The sequence below is a fragment of the Atractosteus spatula genome, chromosome 8 (assembly GCF_055471065.1).
Source record: "Atractosteus spatula isolate fAtrSpa1 chromosome 8, fAtrSpa1.hap1, whole genome shotgun sequence".
NCBI classification, from domain to species: Eukaryota; Metazoa; Chordata; class Actinopteri; order Semionotiformes; family Lepisosteidae; genus Atractosteus; species Atractosteus spatula.
In genome coordinates this window covers 6,905,012-6,924,785 of record NC_142713.1, presented here as the reverse complement: position 1 = coordinate 6,924,785, position 19,774 = coordinate 6,905,012, and the positions used below count along the sequence as shown (strand labels likewise).

The window sequence follows — 19,774 nt, the reverse complement described above, 5'->3', positions numbered from 1 at the left end:
ATGCAGACATGTAAACAGTGACTGCAGATGTGCAATAAATAAATTCCAATGAGGTTGATGGTGTAGGTGTGGTCCGAGGGGGCATGGCCAACTGTATCCGCCAATTGCAATGTTTGTGGGTAGAAGCTATTGAAGAATAGCTTGTGGTAAGTGTCCGTATGCTCTTGTATCTCTTGCCTGAGGGCAGTGGGGTGAAGAGCTCATGCCCAGGGTGGTGACTGTCCTCTGTGATGGCCAGAATTCTACCACGGCAGCGGTCCTCATAGAGCTGTTTAATCTCTGTGTGACCACACCTGATGATCTTCTAGGCCACATTGACCATTCTCTGCAGTGCCTTTCCCTCGGAAGAAGAGGTGTTGCCGTACCACACGGTGATCCCATTGGTGAGGACGCTCTCGATGGTGCAGCGGTAGAAGCTCGCCAACACAGGTACTGGCATCCCCATCGCTTGAGGCACCTCAGGAAATAGAGGCGCTGCCGAGCCTTCATCAAGACAATGCTTGCATCTTTCATGTTGAGAAAACTAGTTTGTCTGCATTCTCAGTCTCTCTTCCTCAAATCTCTCAAATACTTTACTGTACATCTACACAAACAGTATAGCACAAATACACATAAAGACAAAAAAACCCATTCTGTTTACCACCTTTTTCGACCGGCAATGCAGTAATAATCCTGTATAAATAGATGATGTCTGGGCAAGACAAATTAGTTAAATCATGAAGGAAGTTGTATTTTGTTAGACTAGCTGGGACAAAAACCTGTTTTTTTTCTTGGACGAAGCTGTTTCTGTAACTTTTATTTCAAAACATTATTAAGACACAACAGTAACGTGTAACAGTGAGTAGTTGTAGCATGTGTTTATTTGGTTACATGTGTGAATCTGTAAAGTTTTAAATTGTCCTCGTCTTTCTTTTACGGTCCTTGTCAGCTTTGCTCATATTTCCTTCATGCTTACAGGTCTTCCACTGAACTGGCTTAACTTGCTTGCTGGTTATCTTTTTAAGATAACAATAAATCTCTGTTCTAAAATATAGCCCTATATCATGGCATCTGGTGCATTAGAACTTTAAATATTGGAAAATCCATTCACCCACCCATTTTAAGATCACTTTATCGGCCATATACAATTTCTTGCATTAGGAATTTGTCTTTTCACAGACCCCAGCTGTAACGAAAGAGTTCTTTCTGGACCCTATGCGGACGACACAAACCGGGGTAAAGTGAGAAACACAGGGGAAAAAGGCATGCAGGAATCGGGAATGAACACGGGGGGGCGTGTCCATGAAGTGCTGGTGGTCAGGGGAGGTGAGTCCGGGGCAAACAATCCAAAACAGAGTTCAATGCAAAATCCAGGACAAAGGCAAAAGGTCCAAGGCCGTTCATCCGAGACTGACAGTTAAAAACGGGAACGGGGTCGGAACTGGCAGGGGGAAAGGGAACAGGAACAGAAACTTAAAACCATGACTGAGCCAGGCGCTTCCAGGTCCCAGGCTCCCACGATATGGGAATCAATGCAGAGCCCCAAACTGAGTGGGCGTCTGGCTTTTAAGGGGGCTGGAAGGAGGCTGGAACAAGGGGCAGGTGCACAAAATCAGGTCCGAAGTGAAAGAGCTGGAGTGCCCTTAAGGAGGAGGGACTACAATCGTGACCCCAGCTTGCTCTCCATGAGACACACAGGCACACAGACAGGGAGAGAGAAGCTTGGGGTCAGAGCAGCCGGCAACCTTCCAGCCACAGGTGCAGATCCTCAGCTACAGTGCCACTGCTCCGCTCTTTTCTAATCCACATAGCAGTACTGAGTCGCGAGGGGAGCTGGAGCCTAACCTGGTGTCACGAAAGCGTTCTTTCCGGACCCTATGCAGACGACACAATCCGGGGATGAGTGAGGAAAACACGGGGGAAAAAAGCATGCAGGAGTCGGGAATGTAAACGGGGGGCGTGTCCATACTGCGCAGATGTTCGGGGGGGGGAGTCCGGGGCAAACAATCCAAAACAGAGTCCAAAGGGAAATCCAAGAGGGAGGCAAAAGGTCCAAAGCCCGGCGGCCCATCCGAGACGAGGACAAACAGGATTAAAAACCCGACCGGGATCCGGTGGAGGGTAGGGGGGAAAAAGGGGGAATGGGACCAGACGCTCCAGATCCCGGACTCGCTTGGTACGGGAACCAATGCAGAGCCCAGAACAGAGAGAGCGTCTGGCTTTTAAGGTGCGCTGGAAGGAGGCTGGAACAGGGGGAAGGTGCATAAAATCAAGTCCGAAGTGAAAGAGCCGGAGCGCCCTTAAGGGGGAGGGACTACAATCGTGACACCTACAGTAGCTAGCAATAGCACAAGGTGAGATACTATACACCCTGGATGGGATGCCTGTCCATCACAGGGCACACACAGATACAAACATATACTCACACCAGGGCCAGTTTCCTCAGAAGCCAGTTAACCTACCAGTATGTCTTTGGACTGTGGGAGGATGCCAGAGGAGACGGGACCCATGCAAACACGGGGAGAACATACAAACTCCAGGCACGTAGCACCCCAAGAATTTATCTAAGAACCCCAGAAATCTCTATGACGCAGCAATGCTAACCACTGTGCTACTTTGCTGCCCTTATTTAAAAATCAGCAGTGGTTAACAAGTTAATAGTTTTGCACAAATATTCTTTTGTGTTTTTGATTCATTGTCACAGATACAAAAACTACCTTTATTCACTATTGAAGACTGGATTCATTAAAAAAATATATTTATCCTTGTAGTAATATACTATAGTCTAATAGCTATTTGTTCTGTTCACAGATAGGCGTTATTTCAGCTGCAATTTTTTAGAAACATTTTAAATATAAAACAATTTACATTGTATTTACTGAATTTAAATTCTAACGAAAACATACTGCAATCACCTTTAGGATCACTTATTTCGTTGATATTTTGGAACCTAATCCACATCAAGAAGCGGTGCTACTAAAAATCCATTCTTCTAATGCTTATTGTAGGATCTAGAGCATGACTTGGAAATATTTATGTCGCTGGGTGATGTGACCGCTCTGAAAGTATTATTTAGACAAGGAGCCATATTACAACAAAATCACACCATCGGCTTCCAAATTAAAGTCAGCGTTGCTTGCTCCTAATCGTAACTGCTGTTTCTATGTTGTACAAACGTGGTGTAAGAGCGCTGTGATGTCTTGATACATTCTCTCTTTTTTATGTATAGAAGCAAGAGGAATGATTTGCTTCTAGAAAACTTTATCCAAGTGGATAACACTTAAAGCTCTGTTCAGAATCTTCTACTGATGAGCTTGGAACAGCCTGTGTGATATGAAAAGCAGACTGTGCACAGTGTCACATTATTTATTCATTATTTATCAAAGCAGTGCATCAGCAGAAACCTCTCGCTAGCAGATGAATGGAACGCTTACAGAACACCAACCACTCGTAGTCTGTTAATGCCTGCCGTCCATTCCCTTGTCTACAGTACGTACAAAACACAACTTTGACCGATTTACAGGTTCTCTTCAAAAAGAAGCTTGACATAATGATATACAGTAGAGTATTTTAAAAACAATCTGTGCGTACAGGGTTGACATAACTTTCAAAGATGTTGTGTTCTAACATAGAGTAGACTACAATGTAGGGTCACATAAAACACACTCCATGAAAGAAAGGGAGCAGAAATAATAAAAAAAGAAAATGCAGATAAGCTTAATTATGCATGCTTTTCAAAGAGCAGATTCAAGTAGCACCTGACAGTACTGAAAGGGTCAGTGCAATTAAGCCCAGAAAGAAAGAAAAAATCATGTTATTGCTTTCTCTCATCACCTAAACCTAAAATTACCAATACTATCAGCTACCACAGTCATCAAAGCTATGCATTTGTAACCTAATCAATTTTACAGAACTTGGCTTTCTGTAATATACAGTATATCAGTTCTATTAAACTTAAACTCGCCGAAATTCATTCGACACGACCCCCGTTTTATTTTTTCCAAACAGCTCTTCATGTTTTTTAATGAAAATAACGTATTCGTTTGACGAGACGGAATAGCCGTACGTTAATGGTGTTAATCCTTCAGACATGAGAAAGTTGGGGTCCGTCACTCTTTGCTAGACCTTAATTCCCTGGGAAATAGACTCGGAGAAGACAAAAACATTTCGATCGTCCCTGTGGCGAAGTAATACTGTATTATAATCAATGCCAACTGAACTCGCCTCACACATACGCAAGAATAGGATTAAGAGAATGAATGACTATTGCTTTATCATTTTTAATGGCAATATTTAAGAATTGTTTGCTGGAAAGCGCACTTCAAGGCTGCTTCTGTAACCGCGTTTTAATAATAATAATATAGAGGTGTGCAGGTACTACTGTACGTACTGTAGGATACCTTTGACCTGCAACCACGAACTGTAAGCTCCTCAAAAAACACTGCCTCTGCGAGCAAATCCAGCAGCCGGCTCGTCACATGACCGTGCTCATCATGGGTTTATTTCCGTGTTCCCGAGGATCCTACAGGACTGAATGAATTCCAAACTAGCAATTGCCCCTACTCGGTGCACAGTCGTTTGAGCGCATTTCGGACTTGGGGTGGGGGGGTAGATTTGGGGGAAGGGGATCCGGTGCACTTTCTCGCAAACATCCCTTGCCGAAGCTTATAATATGCTCACAAGGGTGAAATCTGCTGTTGCCAATTTCATGGGAGGCATCATGGCTGGTAGCTCCAGTAATGATCATCTCGGGGGCTCGGACCTGCCTCTGAAATTCCCCTACATGAGACCCGAGTTTCTGGGACTCTCGCTGGACGAGATCGAGTGCTCCGCGGACCACATCGCCAGACCGATCCTCATTTTGAAAGAGACCCGGAGATTACCGTGGTCCACGGGCTACGCAGAGTGAGTACTGCGTCCATTTTAAACTATAATAGCAAATAGCTACTGTAGTTACATGCAGTACAGTACTGTGCGCTTTGCGCTACAGTTTAGAACAGCCATCTCTCGTATGAATGACTCCCTCGCATTAAAACAAAATGCATACTGTAGCTATTCTTAAACTGCTATTAAAATCTGTGTTTTCTAAAGAGATAATAGTGTGCTCGTCACAAGTGCAAAATAAAATTCGCTTCATTGTTACGGTAGCGTGTTTAGGAACGGTGTTTCCACAATTACCTGAAAAAAATAAATAATTTGTTGCTACTGTATATGCATTTTTGAGATCAATGTCCAAAGGCTTTTGTGTTTGAAATTTTGTTTTGTTTTTTTTTTATTTGATGCTTGTACTGTATCACCCACACATCCACGCACTCTCTGCACTTTAAAGTGAAACCTCAGCTACTCGAGATGTTATCTGACTTGACAGCGTGTATAATGTAGGGACCGGTTGTTAGAGTGACTGGCCTCTCTTGCTGTTTTTTTTTAGTGCTGTGATTATTATTGCGTAAATGCGCTTTAATCTGCAAAATCCTTCAATCACAGTGCATGCTTTGTAATCAATAAAACGAATGAAGACTTGTCCTTTTTCCTTGGGAGATTCAGCTATAACAATACCTGTGCTTGTACTCGTTTTATTCTCAACAGTATTCCGAACAGAGTTCCAGCCACCTTTTTTCAAGTTCATGCCATCTTTTTTAAATGCTAAGTAGCCTGCAGCAGTTTAAAGCTGAAGCTGGCCTGATGTGATATTTAGTTCACTGTTCATCTATCCACACTTCATTAATTTATAAAACTGTAGCTGCGTCACAACTGAGCAACAGTAATGCTTCATAGCTAGTGTATTTGTTATTTATTCACAATATCAACCCATATCAAAATTAATGTATACATGATAGTGTTCAATAAAGTGCCTTATCATAACAGTTTCTTGCTGTTACTCACCAACTTGGTTACAAGAATTAACACTAAACCTAATTTTAAAACCAACCTCATTTTAGATCCAGCTAAATCCCGAATCATAATTACATGAATCATTTACTTAATTAGGAGAAGCTACTGCAATATGGTTCCCAGACCTCTGTTCATTGAACATTTAAAGCTGTCTATAAAACTAAAAAACATAGCTTTCCACTAGGCAATTTTGCAGCATAATGAGTTAAAACATTGCTGCTTAATCAACACTTGTCTTGTTTGAAACATGGAAGGATGTATTTGTCTTTTAATGAGTTAATGAAAGAGGAACACTAGACATACAGTAAGTCATACAAAAATTCTTCCCAGAAATTCTTGTTTCTTAAAATGACTGTATGAAAATCAAGACTGTTTTCTTAAAGGGCAGCAGTCCAGATTATGAAAATTAAAATTCAAGTGTAGCCTCTAATTCCGGAAGCCATAAGTTTTCACTGTAGACCGCCTGCGACCAAAACTAAGCACAAACTGGAGCAGACACAAACGTGTGTGTGGTAACTTGACCTACAGACGGTCATGCAAACAGATTGTCTACAATACCGTAAACACAGAAGTACTGTGGAAACATTCACAGTTCACCCAGTACAAGGGTACTGCTTGTTCCTATCATTATGATCTGAGGAGCCCTTCTCAGTCTTTTGCAAGCATTGGAGATCCCACATTCCCACTCGCAGAAAAGCAATGAACTGCTTCTCCAGGTGTGAAGCTGTTTCAGATGTGTGTTTGGAAGTTAGGAACCCAGTGCTGTGAGTACTGCATACCCCCTGTTATCATCATGAAATTTATTTCAGTAACCACTTGCCCGATTCAGGGTCACAGTGACCCAGAGCCTATCCCAGGAAGCAATTCAGAGTACACCCTGGACGGGACGCGAGTCCATCGCAGGGCAAGACACAGGCAAAAACAAATACACACTCACACCAGGGCCAGTTTTCGTAGAAGCCAGTTAACCTACCAGTATGTTTTTGGACTCTGAGAGAAAACCAAAGCACGCAGAGGAAACCCCCAACTCAATAAACATGTAGAGAACATGCAAACTCCACACAGACAGCACTCCAAGAATTGAACGTGAGCCCCAGGGTTGTGAGTGCCGCCCTACTTTATATGTGATTCATGAAAACATCCTTAATGATCAGCAGAGCCTTTTTGCTGCCATTTATCTAATATGGGGATAGAGGTCATGCTACATTCTTTAGCAGCAAGGGTTGTGCTATTTGATGTTGCCTTTATGAATCTGGTGACTCAACACTTCATATTTAGATAAAAAAGAAAGAACACATTTCTATTGTTTGTGCATTTGAAATACCGTGATAATGTGGACAGACTTTGAGGAGCTTTGAATATGTACAAATGCTCTTGAGTGTAGTGGTCTACCTACTTGATCTGTAAAGTGGAATAATATGTGTTAGAGTTAGGCGATTTGAGCATTTTCCTTTGCTGTCCTCTTAATACTCATGCTTCAAGCACTTGAGCCTGTTTTGCTCATGTAATACATTCCGTTATACAAAAATCAATCCAGGGACTTTTGTAGCAAAGTGCTGTGCTGAGTGGTATTGTGTTTCTTGAAGTACAGACAATATTTAAGTGGTGCCTGTGATAAAGATACAACAAGAAAAAAAACATAAGAAAATGAGTAGTAGTTAATTGATACAAGGAAATCAGGGTATTGTCTTCATCGACATGGATGGGCGGCTTGTTCCACGCTCCCACAACCCTTTGGGTAAGGAAGTGCCTCCTGTTCTTGATTCTAAATGCACTTCTAATTAGTTTCCACTTGTGGCTTCTGGTTTGTGCTTTACTGTTCATTCATACTGGTCATGGTGGGTTTGACCATTTCGGTGTCTTTGAGGACTTTGAGCATTTGTATCAGATCACCTTGTAGTCTTCTCAGTTCAAGACTAAAAAGGTTCAGTTCTTTCAGCCTGTCAGTGAAGGAACTGATGTTATAGCAAAAAGATAAATGTTTCTAATGGGATAACACTTCACCAGCAGGAAAAGTCATCAAAGAGTTTGTAAACTTAATATATATTGCAAGTAGTCCTCACTGGACGTGACTCAGAAACCTATCAAAACACTGCAAAATAAGCACATACTCCTATATGAACATTTTCATATGACACGGTGTATTAGATGGCCTCTCCTAGCAGGAGTTTTTAATTATGAATTTATTTGACTGAGACTTTTATCCAAAGCGACTTACTGTAACTTTTTTGTGCCCACAACAGGGCAATTCAGTTAAAGCAATCGGTGTCCAACCTAGCATTTCATTTTACAACTTTCTGGTTAGAGTCTAGAGCCCCTAACTACTACTCCATGCTGTTGCGCTTTCAGAAAATTACTTCCAAGAGCTCTTAGTTGTGATCTGCATATATTTTTTATTTAATGGGAAAATGTTGCTGCATCATAAAGGTAAAGATTTAGCTACACTTGAACGTTATCTCTATTCATCAGCATCATTAGTTGAAGAAACGTGGCACATGGAATTTATTTGACAAATTTCAAAGGAACCTATTGCTGATTTTTACTTCTGCCCTAGGAAGTTTCACAGATACTCCTCTTTGGATGTGTTTTCTGTGAGGAAGTGTGTTTCGCTCACTGGTAGTCTGCCTACATCTTATTTAATACTGTAAACTGTTACTCTCCTGTCTAAACCACTCTTAATAGGTTGCCAGTTAGTGATACACAGATATAGATGGAAATTACAGTAGATTTTAACAAGTACTCCTATAATGTCCATTGCACATTGGTTCATAGTGGAAACTGAAGTCACATGGTCATTAAAGTTCAAGTTTATTGTCATTATACCCATACACCAAAAACAACAATACCATTGTATAAAAAAAGAAAGACAGAGACAACAGGCAATGTGCAAAACAACAACAGGTAACAGGTAATGGGCAAAACAACATCAGTTGTGCAAAATCATATGTCAACAGAATGAAATGAAGGATAGAAAATTATGGGGAGTGAACCTGTTGACCTGTGAGGTAGAGGTACTGTAGATTTCAATGTGTGTTCGAGTTTTGATAAAGAGAGAAGGCACTGTAAGGGTTCAGATCGTAGGTGAGAGAGGCTGGGAGTTTAATAGTTTGATAGTGCGGGGGTAAAAACTGTCTCTGGTTCTGGTAGTCCGGGCCCGAATGCTCCGGTACCGTTTTCCAGATGGTAGAGGGTCAAACAGTCTGTAGCTGGGGTGTGTGGGGTCTTTGATGATGCTTAGAGTTTTCCTCAAGCGCCGTCTGTCATAAATGTCCTGGATGGATGGGAGAGCAACACCAGTGATGGACTGGGCAGTTTTCACCACCTGCTGTTGGGCTTTGCGGTCAGCAATACTGCAGTTGCCATACCACACTGTGATGCAGCCTGTTAGTGTGCTTTCTGTAGTGCATCTGTAAAAGTTAGTGAGGATCTGGGTACATATCTTAGCCTTCTTCAACCATCTTAGGAAGTACAGGTGCTGTTGCGCTTTCTTAATCAGACAAGTGGCGTTGAGAGACCATGTGGGGTCCTCGGTGATATGGACGCCAAGGAATTTGAAGTTTCTGACCCTTTCCACTTCAGTCCCGTTGATGTGGATAGGGGCATGACCATTTTACAGTTTTCTGAAATCAACAATCAGCTCCTTAAAACAATCAATGTGATGATGTTCATAATCCCAGACCTCAGTACCGTGGCGTTCATGCAAATTTTTAAGTTTCCTGAACTTTGGTGAAATAAGTATCTTTTTAAGCAAGGCTGAACTAAAAGGTTAGGTGAGTTCCAGCAATTTAGGACTCAAGTGGCGTGGGGGGATTATAATGTTGGTCTTTTTAAATTACCAACACCTTCAGAGATGGGGAAAAGCTGAAAGCTGTTTCAGGAAGCCCAAAACCTAGTGTAATTGAGCGGTTAAGTGCTGAACTTCTTGGAAAACTTATAAACACTCAAAGATGTTCAAGGCCCTTACCATTGTCAGCTCACATAAGGCAACCACCACAAAGTGTGCACCCACAGAAATCATATGGATTTGTTATACCCACATATACAGTATATGACTTTACTTTTCACAATGTTTACAAGCAACCACAGTGCATTATCTGTGTCGTGAAATATCCCTCATTGGATGATTGTTTATAGCATTTATCACTCAAGTTGTTTAATTCAGTGCCTGCAGATTAAAACAGAAGACAGTCAACCAAATAAAATTTTGCCAAAAGCCAAAAGAATGCTTGTTGAATACTGTAGGTTGATTCTGCTGGTTGGCACCAGCGATTAGGAAAAAAGTACTGTGAGCACATTTGAATGCTGTCATAGCACAGCGCTTAACGTGGGGCGTGAAATTACATCGGAGCACTCAAGGTGCTTCGGTATGTTACTTTTTGTAAAGAGAAAAGGCATTAGTCTTACAGTGGAGTGGAAGGGAGGTTAGGCAAATTAAATTACAGATGCGCCACTTGAATGACTCCACTTAAATGATGTCGACGTTCCTTGGGTTTTTACAAGGACAAGCACAGTCCCTCACTGTCAGAAGGACCTTAGTTTACACGCTGACGAAAGGTCAAGAAAAACGAAACATTTATTTAGACTGTGATTTTCTGTTATCACTAAATACTGGAAAAACACTGGAAGGTTTTGAAGCCTGAGGTTTTCATTCCAGCTGAGCTCTTAATAGAGTACGTGATTGAATTGATTGCACAAAGTGCCTACTGATACCAGGTCTTTAGCCATCAAGAAGGGCTAAATTGCTCATACATCCGACAAGACTGTACCCTTCATGGACTAGAGGTGTTTCAGAGTAAAATTTTGAATCTATAAACCCAAAAATAAAGCAATGCATGGATAACCTGTATATAATTGAATATTATTATTTATAAGATTTAATCTTGGCCTATTTTCTGCTGGGCAAGGGATAAAAAGGCCAGCATCAATTCATACTGTGTCTAATGGAAAAGGGTTCTTTGTGAGCATCTTGGAAGAGACCTTGTCACTTTAAGGGGAACTGCAATGCAGTTTTTATAATCCTGTTAGAAAGACTTGGCATTCATGAATGCATTTCAAACCACAATGAATGTGAAATGTACAGAATGTCATGTAAAACATGCCATTTACATCACAAAGATGACAAACGTCCAGGTACTGTAGGTGCAGTGCCATGTTATTCAATTCAGAATGAGGCCAACAAAACATAGCCCTATTACGCTGTAAACAATCAGGCCTGTGAACAGATCTCTTTTAATCCAGTATAAATATTGCTCTTGACTTTGAGATGGTTTTGCCGACAAATACTACTTGTTAACTCTTCTTCAGATCATGTTGGAACGCTGGTGAAATGTCTGCTTTACTTAAACCATTACTGAAATCATTACTTAGTCACTCATATATCACATTACATTAGTCATTACGTGACTAGTGAGCAGGAAGGGCTGCTTCACATCACAGTTCTCCTGATCTCTCACTCTTGCCCGTGGTGAGACCAGTAGTTTGCAATGAAATGGGGACCATATAGTACCATACAGAAGTTCACGATTTTTGGAATTTGTAAAAGTTTCTGATACCGTCAATTAAGTTATCGAGATTGAATAACCGGTCTGAGAAAATGGGACCACAGTTCCCCTTTAAATGCAGTGCTTAACATCCAACAGAGTAATCGGTACCACATCAAAACATAGGAACAGTGTGACAGATTTTATGGATTGGTGCATCATGCTTCCATTGACAAAAATGTGATGGCATCCCTCTATCCTTGCTTTGTGATTGGTCAGCCTCAGGACTCTCATACATTGTCTTAATTCCATATCTTCTTTAAACTGTTCAAGCTTCTTTCTTTTTTCTTTTCCTTGCCTCTAAAGGTACTTTTTTTATTGCCATTTGACTAAAATATCAAGATCTAAGCAGATGGAATTCAGACAGGATAGCTTTTTGTGTATACAATTGTCCACCAGGCGCACACAAAGTTTACAGTCATGTAATGATGTTGTAAACTTGTATTGGGCTCTGCTGCAATTAGGGTGACTGTTTTGTGAATGATCAGAATTGATCCAAAAAGTGAGAGTCAACACACCTAAAAATAATAATGGAGGCTTGTGTTTTTTTCTTTGTTACTGAAGTCAGTTTTAGTCAGTAGTGAAAACTAAATAAGACATCAGTACAGTCAGTCCATCCTATTTCTAATTTCTTTACTAAAACAAGGTCGAGGGGGGGGGGGCGGAGTTTATCCTGGCAAGCAAAGAGCAGAAGGTAGAATACATCCTGGATTGGATGTCAGTACATTGCAGGGAAGACGCATACAATCACTCACGCACTCACACCAGGACCAATTTTCTCGGAAGCTAATTAATCTACCAGCATGTCTTTCGACAGTAGGAGGAAACCAAAGTACCTAGAGGCAAACCATGTGAACACAGGGAGAACGTACAAACTCCACACAGACAGCATCCTAGGTCCAGAATTGAACCCTGCTCAGTGAGGTGGCAATGCTCACCATTGTGTCCCTGTGCCACCTACAGAGTGAATCTAAGTCATGAATATTTAAAACTACATTGGGAATCACATGGATATTTTAAAACTACTTCCAATCCATGTTTTTTCCAAGTATGGTCCTAATGTTGAACTAAAAACGTGTCTATAAAGAATTTATAAACCATAAACAGAGAGGTCTTTATTCTCTATGAGCTCCTTTCCAAAGTGCCTTGTTACTTCCTCTTTAAAATATACAGGCTTATTATGGACGTGTGTTGATATACATGTATGTACAAATGTTATTTTCACACGTTTTTTTTTTAAAGATTTCTATCCTTATGTTTTTAAATAATTACACGGAATTAATTTGGTTTCATGGGAACATAACAAAGATGGCGAACGAGAAGGGTCCGTCTAACCCACTTAGTTGCTAACAGTTAATAAATGCAGTGATCTCACCCAGCCATTTCTGGAAAAGAAGAGGAGTGATCAATTCGATAACATGGCTGAGTAGGTTCATCTAGACTTCGACAGTCCTTGGTTCTAAGCGCGCTTTCCCTTAGTTTCCAGGTGTTCCCTGGTTCAGGTTTCACTGCCTGTTCCAGAGTAGTATTTTTAGTTTCATTTAGAAGAATTTGAATGCTTAAATCTAGTCCTCTCATATTTTTCTCTGCTCAAGATGGAATGGGTTTAGTCGTGTTAGCCTGTTGGTGTCCTCCGGCGTTCCTGAGGTATGTATCTGGACTGATTCCACGGGAGCAATATATTTTTTTGGTGAGGAAGTGGCTAAAATTGCACATCATATTCTATGTGTGGTCCTGTACCACAAGATTCCTGATTTTTATAGTTTCTAGAGTGTAGGGTTTTGAAATCTGCACTTTTAACCACTTACCCTGATATCGGTTGCCTTTTTAATTGCTTCACCCCATAGACTCTAGCAGATTTAAGAGCCTAAGACTTGGCTTAGCAAGAGTCTTTATGCTAAATCTTTCCCATTTTCTATTTTCTGTTTGTTTTTGCTGCCTGTACTTTTATTCACATCACACATCAACTGTCTGGTGTCTGCCTGGTACCGAATTCCGCTTGAATGTTTTTTTGAAGTTCCATTACAGTATTTGCTCATCTTCCTTGTTTGGTATTATGTGCTGATTATACAAGATTCTAGATCAAAAAGAGTGGTTTGACCTAAAACTAATCCCTGTGGCACTCCATTATTTGCATTGCCCCCTCCAACGTGAGCCATTAGCACTTGGCAGAACGTTTGACTTCTTGTCCATATTATGCATTTTTTGATCGAAGTATGTGCATTGCCTTGAATGCGTGCTGCCTTTAGTTTGAGAATCTTGCATGAGAAATTTTCAATCAATCACCCGCTGAAGATCTAAATATAACATGTCACATGCTGCGTTTGTGGCCTTTACTGTTGTACATTTAACATTTTTATTTTTCGGCGAACATGCAAGATTTAGAAGAAAAATCCAAACTGTACAAAGTAATAATTAGTCCTAATTCTAATGTCATACTAATTATTACACGAACAGCAATGGACGGAATAACAGTAAGGCTTATTGATCTCAGTTTTGTCCCCAGTTTTGTCTGTAGCTAAACACTCCATTACCGATTTTCCAGTCACTGGGTGTTACCCAGAGAACTGCTAGAGGAGTCTTTCTAATGGTTAATGAATAACATCCATTTCTTGGTTCTTTGAGTATAGCTGGATATCATCAAGCCACATACTGTAGATTTATCTTTATTGCTTCTAGTTTGTTAAACATTTTTGGCTCTTCTTTGCGATTATAATGCAAGAGGGAACCTTGCCTTTCTGCAGCCTGAGGTATATAGTGAGATTCTTTCTTGGTGAGAAAGAATGAATGAAATTGCTATTTAATACATCGGACATTTCCTTCTCATTGTATAAAAGTTTCCATTTTTTATCTGTGAGATTTACTTTTCTTCCTCTTTTACTGTAGAAAGGAAGGAATAACCTCCCCTGTAGTATTCTATCTCTTCTAATACTATACCTAGATGGGCATTATTTTTACTTCTATTTTCAGTAATTCATTTATTAAGCTCTTTGAGCCACTTAAAGGCCACTTCTTAGCATTTTGTTTAGCATTTAACACTTTCACTCTGGAGGAAACTGTTGTGTGCTTCGACAGCAACCTCTAAATTTTCAACCTCTCTCCCTTATTCATCAGCCTCAGGAGGTTGTTCAGTGTTTCAGTTACCTAGGAACAGTAATACAGTAGATGAACTTTTAAACTTTGCAGAGAATACCAAAAGCATTTAAAAGAAGTCTAGTCAGCATATATTTCTGATCAGGAAGCTGAAAGGGTCTGGGGTGAGTAAAAACATTTTGTGTTTATAGAATGTTGATAGAAAGCTCCTTAATTTTAGTATTGTGGTATGGCAGTCTGAGCATTAAGAGTAAAAGGAAATTGGCCAGAATCGTTAATCCTGCTAGTAAAATAATAAGCGGACCACAGAAACAGATTAAAGAGCTGTGTTATATTGCAGTTCAAAGGAAAGCTCAGCTAATCGTTGGCAACCCCTCCCACCCTCTTCATTTTCATTTTCAATGTCTACCATCTGTGAGGTGTTTTAGAATGTTTGTGGCCCAGAAAAACGTCTACAACAAATCTTTTGTTCGGTGTGTAGTGGTATGTTAAATGCAGCAAAGTGACTGTTTTCTGTATGAACCTATCAGGATAGTGTAATGATACTGTCATACGTGTATATATCTAGTGTTTCCTTTCTGCTATTGGAGTTCTCAACAAAGGGTTTCTTAACAAAGACAGAGAGGTCAGTGTGATCATGGCCGTCACCTCTTTTTTTTAATATTGTTTGCTTCTTGGGTCTAGGGTGGGTCCTGTATTATAAAGGATAAATGTTAACTTTTTAAACCCAAAAAGCAGACTCTAAGGGAAACGCAATGAAGACTGAAATATGAGTTAAAGCTTTTCATGTGTCACCAAAAACATTTCAGCAAATTTAGCTACCACCTGTTTATATTTATGTCACAAGTCCTTGATTACTCAAAATATTTTTAAATACGTGAAGATATTGTTGAATGTCAAATGTACACAAGGTGAATTTTCAGAAATTTTCCAGATATGAAATGCTGTCTTTCATAGAATAGTGCATCACAATGTACTGTAGATGTGTAGAATCAGTTTAATGATACTACAAAGCATGCATTTTAATGAAAGATCCTTTTAACGTAACTGTTATTTTACAATGTGTTCTGTACTTTTGATCAGGATCAACGCATTTGTAGTAACAAGGTCTAGGTCGACCTGTCCCTGGTGTTCTGTACCATTAAAATTACACATGAAAACACATGAACAGTTTTAAAGTACAGAGTGTGCACTAATGGAAGTGTTTTTTTATTGGAATGGAGTCCAGATATCTAAATCATCTAATAGTGAGCATGTTCTGTGACAGTGGATTTCCAGGAAAAGACAATGTAACTGTTGTGGTGTTTTCTTTATTACCTCTGTATTATTTACATTGTCAACAAAATCACTGACTTCATTAAATATTGATTGTAGGATGTCTGAGTCACCACAGAGTTACTTCTGCTTTGTGGGTTTTCCTTCCAGCCTCTGTAGATTATTTAACCAATTTATTTCTCTGTTTTTCCATCGAATATTAATAATGTACTGGATTGTAATTGCATTGTGATCATTTATACATTTATATCAGTGATGTTTGGGGTGGTGTGGTGGCTCTGTGGCTAAGGATCTGCGCCTGTGGCTGGAAGGTTGCCGGTTCAAATCCCGCGAACGGCAGAGGAATCCTACTCCTTTGGGCCCCTGAGCAAGGCCCTTAACCCCAGCTGCTCCAGGGGCGCCGTATAAATGGCTGACCCTGTGCTCTGACCCCCAGCTTCTCTCCCTGTCTGAATGTCTCATGGAGAGCAAGCTGGGGTATGCGAAAAGAAAAATTCCTAATGCAAGAAATTGTATATGGGCAATAAAATGATCTTATACACTATGGAAGGAAATGACATTTTCTACTCCTCATACTTTAGTCCTTTTACCTGGTTATCCAGACTGTAGTCCTGCAGTGTTTAGAGAATTCTCTGTATTACCAGCATCTTACGCTGAGTTGTTCAATTGGTCCAAATAAATCAATAGTTTGTGGGGAGCTAAGAGCTGAGCTGGACCACTTTAGACCACTAGACCTACAGGACCGAAAATAGAGTTTCTGCATCCCTTTACATAAAATTTTAAATTTAATTCAAATATAAAAAATTCCCAAAATAATTCATGGGTCTGGCAGAATAATACAGCCAAAGAGTATAAAAAATGTAACATGTAACTACAAGTGCTTCTTTCTCAGTCTAGTCAGACTGACAGGATTTGTGATGGTACGAGTGTCTGTTTCTGGAGATGGCAAAACCTTTTTTTCCCCTAAATCTAAGCTTACCAGTCCAGTTCCTCCTGACCCGACCGCCTGGAATTTTCAGCTAAGCTCTTCATCGTTTAATCGAACCAGTCAGATCTTTTTGGAAGAGGCAGAGATTTTCATTGGCATTAAAATTCATGAGCCACTTTAAGATGCAACTTTGTACAAAGAAGGGATAATCTGAAAAAAGTCTAGCGACATTTATTATCAGTTTGATTAAGCAACAGAGAGTCCATTTGGAATAAAACCCAGCAGATGCAGCAGTTACAAGGACAGGAATTGGGAGCTTCTGTTGTAAAGTGTGTTTGAGTCAGGATTGCTCAATCTTTCCAGCCTCTCTTAATTTAATTCCTGGAGGGCCTAGTGACTTCTGGATTTATGTACCTCCCGAGCTCTCAGTTAAATAATCTACTTGTTTAATTAACTGCATAATTGTGATACTTCGAAGATGGCCCCAAGGTGTTGTACAGGTAACTAACTTTTATGACATTAACATTTTGAGTACTGTAGGCTCATGAAAAATCCTACAGTTGTCCAGCTGAGTAAAAATTCAGGTTAACTGTGTAACGTGCTACTCGAGTTGGAACAACAAAAAGAGAACCACAGGCCCTTCAGGAACGGAGACCCTGGATCCAGAGTGTTGTGTTTGAAACAACAGTACTCTGGATCCAGGGCAATTACTAATAAAAGCTTATTGCACCGAAAAAAAGTGGGAAAGCTTTGTTTGCAATGTAAATGTGCAATGTGTTATAGCCATCCATTTTCTAATTGTTTCACCCCATTAAGGGTCACGGAGAAGCCGGAGCCTGTCCCAGCAAGCAACGGGCACATGATGGGTTACACCCTGGATGGGATACCAGTCCATCGCAGGATACACTAAAAACACAAACACTTAATAATAATAATTGCTTACACTTATATAGTGCTTTTCTGGACGCTCCACTCAAAGTGCTTTACAGGTAATGGGGACTCCCCTCCACCACCACCAGTGTGCAGCATCCACCTGGATGATGCGACAGCAGCCATAGTGCGCCAGAACGCTCACCACACACCAGCTCTCAGTGGGGAGGAGAGCAGAGTAATGAAGCCAATTCATAGATGGGATTTATTAGGAGGCCATGATTGGTAAGGGCCAATGGGAAATTTGGCCAGGACACTGGGGTTACACCCCTACTCTTTTTCGAGAAATGCCCTGGAATTTTTAATGACCACTAAGAGTCAGGACCTCGGTTTTACGTCTCATCCGAAGGACGGCGCCTGTTTACAGTATAGTGTCCCCATCGCTATACTGGGGCATTAGGACCTACATGGACCCCAGGGTGAGTGCCCCCTGCTGGCCCCACTAACACCTCTTCCAGCAGCAACCTTAGTTTTTCCCAGGAGGTCTCCCATCCAGGTACTGACCAGGCTCATGCCTGCTGAGCTTCAGTGGGTTGCAGAGTGATATGGCTGCTGGCTGCTGGCTGACTTACACACTCACATCATGACCAGTTTCCCGAGAAGAGGATTAACCTACCAGTATGTCTTTGGATGGTGAGAAGAAACTAGAGCACCTGGAGGAAACCCACACAAACATGGGGAGAACATACAAACTCCACACAGACAGCACACAAAGTACAGAATTAAACTTAATCTACTTAAACAAACCACTGTGTCACTGTGCTGCCCGGAGTGTTATATATAATTTGATCATTACTGAGCAGACTGCAATCCAGATTCTGTTTTTTATGAATCATGAATAATAACGACACACATAAGGACCAATTCCAGACCTTGATGATTTATTGATAATACGAGTGACAATGAGACAAGGAAGAGCAAAGTCTAAACAGAGAAGGGAAGTACGCTGGAACGCTTTTGAAGAGTTAAGGCATGAAATTCTGCATGGCGAGATGCTCTAAACGAGAGGGCATTAATTATTCTTAAAAGTGGAATCATAAGATACATTCTGACTTCAAATGACTCAATTTAAGATTGAAATTTTTTTTGCTTTGAAAGTAGGCTTTTCAAAAGTGCTATACTTAAGTGGATTTAAGAATTGAATTGTGGAAAAGGTGTTCTGGGATTACTTTTCTGTTATTAATAAGCCTCACAAATACCATTGACCTTGGAACAGTTAGTGCAGTACTGTACGATGGCTGGCATTGCTTGAAGGCAGGTTTAAAGGGGCCAGTATTCGTCCGGCCAGATTCAAGTTTATGTCCAAGGGATTTCATAGGGTGAAGCTGATTGTAGTAGCATTTATAAATTTATATCTAAATTGCTACCAAGGATAGATTTGTAAAGAATTATGACTCACCTGATAATGAGGCACTTATAATTGATATAATTAGTTAATGGGATGGATTAACTACTATAGTATTTCATACTGTCTTTATAGGTTACCTTGAATGATTGTGATCAGGTTTTTGAAGATTCTGATTAATACAAATTTAAGATTGGTAACTTGTTTTTTTTCATCCAAAGTGGTATTAATTATAACCGTAGAGAACACTAGTGCTGGTTTTTACAAAATGATCGATACTTACAGAGGATGTCTTGTTTTGCTAGGGCAACTGTTTGCAGAAAATAGCTTAGAAAACTCTTGTAAGTTAAATATTCACAATTCAGCATTCAGATGTCTTTCAAAAAAGAATTAACCATTTTAATAAAAGCAGAAACTTCATGCATTACAGTGCATTCCAAGAAAAAATTATGTTTTTCTTTTCTCTGTGTACAAGAGCATGGTACAGTATATGTACAGTCTCAAAATATGAGAACATGGACAGCAGTCTAATTTACTAAAGTCAAATCCTGTGAAAATGTGGGGGAAAACAGTACAGTACATAAAACTGAACTGCCAGTTTCTAATTGTGAGGATTTATATCTGTAACTCCTGTGGAGAGTGAGGACATGCAGATATTTCCCTCTAGGCAGAGCCATTTGTCATTTAACAAGCTCTGTAGTGACTCGCAGGAGAGTTGGAGAGGTGAAGCCTCTTGCGTTGATCTTGCTGCAAGCTGGTGGAAGCCTGACAGGTCCCAGGAGTCAGTGTTGG

General features: G+C 40.4%; 1 protein-coding gene across 1 annotated transcript in view; it reads left to right on the top strand.

The window, feature by feature from the left end:
* The first annotated feature begins 4,624 nt into the window (after positions 1 to 4,624).
* Positions 4,625 to 19,774, top strand: part of ppm1h (protein phosphatase, Mg2+/Mn2+ dependent, 1H) — a 71,221-nt gene continuing 56,071 nt past the window's right edge. Inside the window, exon 1 of the mRNA XM_088923607.1 lies at positions 4,625 to 4,884. Within this exon, the coding sequence (XP_088779733.1) occupies positions 4,652 to 4,884 (233 nt within the window). The 5' untranslated portion in view covers positions 4,625 to 4,651. The remainder of the gene's footprint in view (positions 4,885 to 19,774) is intronic.